The sequence below is a fragment of the Semicossyphus pulcher genome, unplaced genomic scaffold, assembly GCF_022749685.1.
Source record: "Semicossyphus pulcher isolate SPU_LCO1_2020_fin unplaced genomic scaffold, fSemPul1.0.p SCAF_9, whole genome shotgun sequence".
NCBI classification, from domain to species: domain Eukaryota; kingdom Metazoa; phylum Chordata; class Actinopteri; order Labriformes; family Labridae; genus Semicossyphus; species Semicossyphus pulcher.
In genome coordinates, this window is record NW_027211770.1 from 19,764,407 (window position 1) to 19,773,934 (window position 9,528).

A 9,528-nucleotide genomic window follows, 5' to 3' on the forward strand; every position below is an offset into this window, starting at 1 on the left:
TGCTGATACTGGACTCGGATTAACCGCGCACTAAATGCCTGACATTCCAGTAATATAATACATGAATTCATACGGCTCTCCCCGCGAACCCCATGATGCTGCATCAAACTTGTTTTAGCTGCACAGACAAGTGGACGTCCCTGTGTGCCAGTGTGAGCATGTGATCCTGTGCGTGTGGTGTTTTTCTGTGTATAGAAATATCTGTGTATTGTCATATAATGTGCTGAGGTGTCATTACATAATAGAGTCGGCTGGAGAGGGGGAGAGAGAGAGGGCGGGGAGGGGAGGGGTGCAGACAACACATGTGGGGGAGCCAATGAGGAATTCAGGGGGATGACGGCTGGTGGATGTATTGATGGCGGAGGTGGCTAAAGGTTATTGGTCGCTTATTATTTGACTACATCCAGATGAAGGCATTACTCTTGCAAATCCCCTTGTTAATATTTGACCAGGTTGTTTTCACATATCGTGGTTAATTACCAACTGACAGGCCTGTTTCATGCATTAATCTCGCAACCACTGTCTCATACAGGGCTGAAACGACCAACGGGATAACAGCAATTTTGATAATTGTTTGAACCACTATTGAGCAAAAAAAACATTTTCTGGTTCCAGCTCCTTTAAATGTGAGGATTTGCTAGATTTGACAAGTTTTTGACATTCAAAATATGATTTTAGGGGGGAATTTGCTGATAGAACATAAAAATCCATGTGTAGATGTCACAAGCACATCAACTAAGTAGCTGTTTTTGTTATCAGTTATGCTACTGATTATTTTCTGGTTTACTTGATTATTCGTATGGTGCTGGAATTTCAGCAAAGTGCAAATAAATGCTCATTAACATTTCCAAAAATGTCTTGTTTTGTCCACAACTTGAGAACATTCTGTTAACTTATCATAGAAATGCAGTAAATATCCACATTTTAAAAAAAAATTGCACCAAAATGAAACTTACTTTTTAAAATAGATGTTGATCAAATTTCTGTCAGTCAACTCATCTAATCTAATAAAGTTTTTCAGATGTTGTCTTCGACCCTGGGAAGAAGGATAAGTTGTACAAATGTACCAAAACTGATAAACAATACATGTTAAATGGTCTACAATTATGTAACACAGAATGTGTCAGCAACAGAAAACACCTCAGCCAACTTCCCCTTAAAGTTACTGCTAACCTGAGTCAGAGAGAGAGAGGCCGAGCCTGAGGTAGGGTGAAGATTTAGAGCTCTGTTCAAGGTTGGGTGAGAGGCCAACAGACTGGAGAAAGCAGCATTGGCCTGAAGAGGGTTGGAAATACAACATGAAAGGATTTATCCTACAAATATTCAGTTTATTGACACTGCCTACTCTGTCTTACCCAAAGTACGATACAGTACGATACCGTGTGAGTACAGGAGATTTTTCACAAACATTTCGTTGCCCTGATTTAAAATCACAATGACCAAAACAATGGTTAGTTCCAGCCCTACGCTCTTTAACAGTATATAAAACCCAGTAACTCATTTTGTATGGTGCTTTGATTCTGCACATACACCAGAAAGACCACAGACGAAACTGGATCCAAATTTATGTTTCCATACACAAAGACGTTTGTGGTGAGGGACAAAGCCCACGTTTGTAGTAAACAATGAACCTTTCTCAAATTTCTGTGGCGCTAATAAGAGGTTTCCTATAAGCTACTGGATTTCCTTCCACAAACCAAATTGTGGTTACTCCAAACCATAAAAGTGTGTCCTTTGATTCACAGAAACCAAAGCTGTAGTGAACGTGTAACATGGATGTAAACAGTGCTTCAGTGAATGAATGAGTGACAGCGGGATGATAAATTGCGGTGTATGTTTCCTTGATGAAACAGCATATAAAGGGGTTGGAAATGGTGCTGTGCTGATCAGTAGGAGTAATTGAATGTAGCTATAATGAATGGCTGACATTGTTGATGATTGCAGAGAGAAAACTATTATATATAATATATAAAGTTTATCCTGACATAACACATTAGAACTGTAAGTTGAAACATGGACGTAGCTTGTAATAGAGGATGGTGGGGGGGGGGTTGGGCAGACTTGTGCAGCCTCAGGCTCACTACTGCATTCATGCTCACACTACTACAACTGCGCCCGGTTGACCCAAATCACGCAAAGATGGAGAAAAAATGGGGGGGTGGGCACACAAGGGAAGGAAGCAGAGATCACCTGATAACCTTACCAGGGAAAATGCTTTATGACTAGTCTGCAGTTAGTTGGGCAATATTTAGACAATGTTTCACTCTAAACTGAGTAGTGATAAAGAGGCACGATGGAAATAACCTCAAGGGAGGCAAAGTCCATGATTAGTGTGCTATTTAAATTTCTACCTATGTCTAAAACATTTCTAAGGTATATAGCCTTCTCCTGTTGTGCCTGCAGTGTTGTGTACTGTAGACTAATTAAATACAGTTTTAAGTACTTGACCATAACTTTTCTTTAATGCTAGCTTAATTACGTATCCACCACTGTTCTTGAAAGAACAGAATACTTCTTGAACCACTGGCAACTTAATGTCAACCATTTTTTTGTTGTTAAAATAATAGATGGTAAAACTGAAACACAGAATTGAAACACTCTTCCTCGTTTTAAGGCGGTAAATAACGTCATTTGAAAGAAAAACATCAACCGTTTTACCCAGCTCTGTCATAATGCGGAAAAATGCCACAACGTGGCTCTTTAAAATGCTTTACTTTTATCACAATTTTCAGAGGAACAAGAGTTACCTGAAAGACAACCAGGATCCTTCATTCATGTTTAGCTAGGTGGAAACAACGGACATTCCACCGAGACGCGTGCGCCGAAATGGTCACGAAGAAGAAGCTGCGTCCATTTCCGCTTCCGGGTCTGGTATCAGAAACGTCGTGCAAACGGCGCGGCTAAACAGAAAGTTTTATAGAAACTAAGCAGTTTGTGAGCTTAACGCTTCTTAAACTTTCGCGTCTCTAACAAACTTTCGAAACGTGAACGGCTTGACAAAGAATAAAGGAAACATAAAAAGGTTTGTATGACAAATAAAGCAGATATTTGCTGATGTTAGTACATCGCATACAGTGGCGTGCTAACGGTAACTAGCAGGCAAGCTGGGAGTTTTGGCGGATGTAATTGATTTTAGCCGATATGTTGCTCTTGGTTAGCATATTGCAACGTCTAACATTGCAGATATTAATTTAAATACGACAAGTTTTGGATTGATTGTGTGAATAGATTTGTATGAGAAAATAGCGGCATGTTTGTTTACCTCTCAGTGGGTATGAGTGAGACAGCGGGGGGGTTTGTGTTCATGTAGCGCTGTTTGAGACTGTCACATCAATGTCAAACATTCCTTGATGGGTTGACAATACATAGAGACATAAAGGAGATGATCGCATTTATCGGCCTGAATGAATGATATTGCCATGAGTTGTAAATGATGTTTGATAATGAAAGTTTGATATTGTTTGCAGGATTGGAGGATGTCTCTTCCTAAACGGGAGGTGGAGGAGTTGAGGCCATGGGTGGAGCGCACAGTGAAAAAGGTGCTGGGCTTCTCCGAGCCCACAGTGGTTACTGCCGCTTTGCACTGTGTTGGAAAAGGGCTGGACAAGAGGAAAACCATAGGTAACTGTATGAATCATTTGAGACTTTCTGTGTTTTATCCAGATGGATGACGTTTTGGCCAAGATCCAGTAAAGACGGAATGCTTGTTTGCAAGTCCAGGGTCTCAGTCTCATCTGTCCAGTAACTATGTTAATCCTTATGGCTGTATTATAAAAGACATAATGTTTGCTTTGGGATAGAGCCAAAAGAAAATATTGTATCTGATGTTTGTCACCTTACTGTAGGTATGATGTTCAAAGGGTTGTCCACATTACTATCATTAATTGTTAATGTTCGTTAATGTTTGTCAAGCTAAGGACTCACCCTAGAATTGAATCAATAATCTTGAAATTAGATTGAGGACATGAGTATTGACCAAAGGTTACTGAAGTAACATACCGTACATTGCCCTTCACCTTCAATGAAACTCATCTTTGCTAGACATGTGACACTTGGACATTTTATTTTTTACCTCAGACCAGCTGCGTCCCTTTCTTGATGATTCCGCTGGAGGTTTTGTGGAGCGACTTTTTGAAGCTCTGGAGGAAAGCCGCAGTGCCCGTGGCAACAAAGGAGCAGGAGAGAAGAACCGTAAGAGAGACCTTAAGGTAAATTAAACACCCTCGCAAAATTGAACTGGCAAAATTTTTATTGCCACTGCATAACTAAAATATAAATCTTAAAGTGAATCAGTGTATTTACTGCAGAACACACTGACAATGCCTGATATTGACTAATGCAGAAAATAATTTTGGCTTAATGTTGTTAATGTTTAATGTAATATTGATGTGTCTGTTTTTGCTGGTTGGTTTCAGGATGTGTTTGGTGATGAGGCTGAAACGGGGGCAATGCGAGAAACTCAGGAGGCAGGCGATGTGACTGTTGCAAAGCGGAAACGTGTCCCTCGCTTCGAGGAGGTGGAGGAGCCCGAGGTCATACCTGGTCCTCCATCTGAGAGCCCTGGCATGCTCACAAAGATGCAGGTATGGGACTATTTTCTCTGTGACATGGTTAACATTGTACCAAAATAAGTTGTTGTGAGTGTAATGATTAACCTTCTGCATTTACCAAACTTTTTCTCCGTATTTTTAGATAAAACAGATGATGGAGGCAGCCACAAAACAGATAGAAGAGAGGAAGAAACAACTGAGCTTTGCCTCTTCAGTCCCGAATGCACCAGTAAAAAAACATACTTTTATTTTCTTTAAAGACTTTCACATACTGTATATCATTTATTCTTACTCCTCCTTGACTTTAACGTTTGCCCTTTCTCACACCACAGTCACAAATGGAGTCCCCTCCAGTCTCCCGGCTCCTTGGCAACCAGGCTGCTGCAGCTTCAGGCGGTGCCTCATCCATCGCTCCCTCCCAGGCCGCCAGCTTCATGAACGATGCTATCGAGAAGGCCCGCAAGGCTGCTGAGCTTCAGGCCCGCATCCAGTCTCAGTTAATCATGAAGCCTGGTATCCTGGGAGCCTTGGGAAACACAGGGCCTCACAACATCGTGGCCCTAGCTAATCTACATGCTATGGGAATCGCCCCACCGTGAGTAATGTTACAGTATTTGGGATGTTAAACTCTTAGAGGAGAAAACCGCCGAGATGCCATTTATTTGTTGATGTGGCCGAATGCAAATACAGAGAGTTCTCTGTGTGTCTCGTTACAGGAAAGTAGAAATCAAGGAGGTGAACAAGCCAACACCACTTATTCTGGATGACAAGGGAAGAACTGTAGATGCTAGTGGCAAGGAGGTTGAGCTTACGCACCGCATGCCCACACTGAAAGGTATGTGTACACAGGTCCGATAGCTGTACTAACACTCAGACACAATCTTAGTTTCTTGTTTTGTTGATTCTCACCTTATTTTCCTTCGTCGTCCTAGCGAACATTCGGGCAGTAAAGAGGGAGCAGTTCCGTCAGCAGCTGAAAGAGAAGCCTGGAGACGACTTGGAGTCCACATCTTACTTTGACCAACGTGTGAACATTACACCAGCTCAGCGCCCACGCAGGGGCTTCAAGTTCCATGACCAGGGGCGCTTTGAGAAGATAGCCCAGAGAATTAGGACCAAGGTGGGATTTAACCCTTTAAACTACTGTTTGGAATAGACATGAATCAAAACATTGCTTAACTTCTCTCATATCCTCCCTGCATCAATCTTGACCAAAATCAGGCCCAGTTGGAAAGGTTGCAGTGTGAGATTGCCCAGGCAGCAAAGAAGACGGGAATCCAGGCATCCACCAAGCTGGCTCTGATCGCCCCGAAGAAAGAGATTGGAGAGTGGGAGGTGCCCAACATAGAGTGGTGGGACTCCTTCATCCTGCCCTCCAACATAGACATGTAAGAAAGTACATCTGCTTAAACATTTGGAACTGTAGGTGCACTCTGGTAGCTCGATTCCAGCCAGGGCTTGTGCATGTCATCCCTCTCTCCCTATCCTTTTTGTCTCTCTCTGGCTTTCATTCCAAAATAATACAAAATTGCTGTAGAATAATTATTGTAAAAATTACTGTGATGTTGAGTTAAATGTGAAAATGTCCTTCGTTACATGGTCTTTATCATGGTGAAACTGTAGAATAACTTGCAGAATAGTAATACAAAGTGTTACTGTCGTTAACTGACATGTTTTCCTTCTTATCTTGTGAAGATCACCTGACACAAAGTTTGAAGAGTTGGAGCTCTTCGGTGTGACCAATCTGGTAGAACACCCGGCCCAAATAAGCCCTCCAGGTGAGTGTAAAGAAGGTGAAAGTTTGCTCCCAAAGTATGTGTGTCAAACACCTGCAGAGAGATACCAGTTTGTGGTGAAATTTACATGAGCCTGGTGAATAACCTATATGTATAGTAAATTCTGAATATGAGAAACATGCTTCATATTAATATGGAAATGTTAATTTTTTTTCTGTGTGCTGCTCCTGATCAGCGGGTTGTGTGTCCATGCTTTAATTTTTGGAAGTTCTTGAAACATCTTCACCCATGTATACAGCCATAACACGCCCATTACACACACTCTCAGTTGAATGATTACCACGTGTATATTTGTTTTCTTTTTTTATCAGTTGACTCAGATAAGCCCGTAACGCTGGGTGTATACCTGACAAAGAAAGAACAGAAGAAACTGAGAAGACAGACACGAAGAGAGGGGCAAAAAGAAGTTCAAGAGAAGGTTCGTCTGGGACTGATGCCTCCACCAGAACCCAAAGGTACCCCCACACGAACGTTACTTACAAATTACTGGGAAAAAAAGATTAAACAGAATGCAACTAATGTTCATTCGCTTTCATTTTCTCAGTACGCATCTCAAACTTGATGAGAGTGCTGGGGACGGAGGCGGTTCAGGACCCCACGAAGGTAGAAGCCCACGTCAGAGCACAGATGGCCAAGAGACAGAAGTCAGTAACAAAACTCCTCACTGTTTGCCCCTCACTCATTTATTGCGCTATTCTGAATGTTCCGTTTAACATTGTATGAGTGTCCATTTGTTGACTGTGTTGCATTTTTCAGGGCTCACGAGGAGGCAAACGCAGCCCGCAAGCTCACAGCGGAGCAGAGGAAAGAGAAGAAGGTCAAGAAGTTAAAAGAGGACCTCACTGATGGTGTTCACATTTCAGTTTACAGGTGTGGATTTGTAGTGAGAGAGGAGAGCACATACTGTACTTCAATATATAACCTGCAGTGTGTGTGTGTGTGTGTGTGTGTGTGTTGTACAAGTGTGTCTAATTTAAGCACCTTACCTTCCCTGTATAGGATCCGTAACCTGCAAAATCCTGCTAAGAAGTTTAAAGTGGAGGCCAATGCCAACCAGCTGTACCTGACAGGCACTGTAGTTCTGCACAGAGATGTCAACCTTGTTGTGGTGGAGGGAGGTAAGAGACAACAACACTGACAGGTGCCAAATAAAACCTGCCAATGTTGACATTTGCTGTGAGGGGAAATGTCTAAGATGTGGATATTTAACTCTGATCATTAAGTGATGTTTTTCATTAGATGAAGTAGTTACATTTTGATCATAAAACTTGTGTTGAATAATTACTACATCGGTATTTTTTTTACTTTAAGGCTTTACACACAAGTGCCTAAAATGTATTCTAAATGTTGTTAAATTTAATTTGCTGATTGGTTTATTCTCTCAAATGTTCCCCCAAACCTTGTACTTCTTATGCTTTTCATTTCATTTTGGATGGTGTTGCAGCTTAAAGTGCTCACTTATCTGCACCTTGCTCTGTATATGTCTTCCAACAGGAAAAAATTAACATCTCTATAATGCCTGTCATTAAAATTGAAACTACAGAAAGCCTTAAGGGACAGTTTTACCAAACACAACATAACAGATATTTGACAAAGTGAATTAAATTTAAAAAAGCTTTCTGTCACTGTTGAGGTTCATTTTTTCAAGGTTTTAGATTACTGTGTTCAAAGCTCGAGTGTGTTATATAAGGGTATTCTTAAGTACAAGTCTACAATGCTGGATGTCAGTTTCAAGTGGCTCGGGCTCTACAAGGTTTTCTTCTCTGCTACCCCTCGAGAAATTAAAACGTGGAATAATCAAAGACATAAAATGTGATGTTCTTTCTTCTTTTAGGGCCTAAATCTCAGAAAAAGTTCAAGAAGCTGATGTTGCACAGAATCAAGTGGGTGGAACACAACAGTAAAAGAGACGGTAAGAGTGGCTTGACTTTTAATCATTTTGCTGGTTGTCATTGCTTTGTGCTTATTTCTCTAAAGTTTTCACCATTTATTCTCAATAAGATCCAGACGGTGATGATGACACAAAGAGGAACAACAAGTGCTGGTTGATTTGGGAGGTAAGTGTTCACACGTCCTGCTTTCTGTAGCAGGTGTTGCCATGATGTCTGAGTAAAACATATTTAAAATAATATTTAAATTATTTTGTTTTGGATTGTTTTCACCTCCAATGATTTCTCTTGGTTCTCCAGGGCACGGCTAAAGAGCGTAGTTTTGGGGATATGAAGTTCAAGCAGTGCCCCACAGAGAACATGGCCAGAGAACACTTCAAGAAACACGGCACAGAGCACTACTGGGATTTAGCTCTCAGCCAAAGTGTGTTGGACTGCTCAGATGACTGAAACCTGCCAGAAGAACAAGTCAGCGCAACCCTCTACAAAACCCCCAAGACCTAAAGCCTCACCAGCCAGTTGGCCCCTCACTGCTGACTGGCTGCCTTCAATGGGGACAGACAGAGTTAATCAAGAGACATGAACATTGAAAAAGGAGGAACAATAAACCTGTGTGTTTTGTGCGAGAATGTGTTACAGATCGGGGTGTGTGTAGGACACAATGTATGTATGACTGCATCAATGTTCATCTCTTTGGTGGTAGGCTATTCTGTCAGATGTGGTGTTATCTGTTGTTAAATTCTTTCTTTCTGACAGATTGCACTCTGTGATGTCAGTCGCTTACCCAAGGCTTTATGTGATGGAGAGAAATGGTGTCATTTCATGTTATGATTTTTCTAATGAAAACCCCATGTACAATGATGATGATCCCTGTTTGTGTCAAGCGGTTAATAAAAACTACCCCTTCAGTGAATGACTGCACTGGGATTGTGCTAATAAGGATTCCTGGGTTAAGTTACAACACGATTATAAAACATACCCTAGTCATAACAAGAACATTTCAAGGATTTAAAGCTCCCAGATCCATACATTTTTTTCTTTTAAGAAATTAGGCAATTTTTGACTCGCCTATATTTCCTGTAACTCCACGGTCACAGCCTAAATAAACAAAATATAAACGACTTGTCTCCCATTTTTTCAGTATGAATCCACTCCTCTGACATTTCACTTCATGTAACATAGCATCATTTTAATGATTAATTAAATTATATTTTGAACATTTGAGTTATATATGTAGAAAAAAGAAAAAGTTATATCTTTGCACTAAGGTATAACATGGGGGGCGTGTTTCTA

At 41.1% G+C, this 9,528-nt stretch overlaps 1 protein-coding gene across 2 annotated transcripts; it reads left to right on the forward strand.

Moving 5' to 3' along the window:
* The first annotated feature begins 2,876 nt into the window (after nucleotides 1–2,876).
* prpf3 (PRP3 pre-mRNA processing factor 3 homolog (yeast)) lies at nucleotides 2,877–9,350 on the forward strand. 2 transcript variants are annotated; one of them, XM_069656086.1, is made up of 17 exons: nucleotides 2,877–3,022; nucleotides 3,468–3,621; nucleotides 4,078–4,208; nucleotides 4,416–4,583; nucleotides 4,693–4,779; nucleotides 4,883–5,145; nucleotides 5,267–5,385; nucleotides 5,483–5,670; nucleotides 5,772–5,938; nucleotides 6,246–6,328; nucleotides 6,658–6,801; nucleotides 6,891–6,990; nucleotides 7,103–7,216; nucleotides 7,346–7,464; nucleotides 8,181–8,258; nucleotides 8,348–8,403; nucleotides 8,536–9,350. In XM_069656086.1, exons 2-17 carry the CDS (start codon nucleotides 3,477–3,479, stop codon nucleotides 8,683–8,685), a joined length of 2,112 nt encoding a protein of 703 aa, XP_069512187.1. In that variant the 5' UTR covers nucleotides 2,877–3,022; nucleotides 3,468–3,476; the 3' UTR covers nucleotides 8,686–9,350. The 2 variants fall into 2 exon arrangements, with proteins under 2 accessions (XP_069512187.1, XP_069512188.1); XM_069656087.1 differs by having other exon boundaries at nucleotides 8,354–8,403.
* The last annotated feature ends 178 nt before the right edge of the window (nucleotides 9,351–9,528 follow it).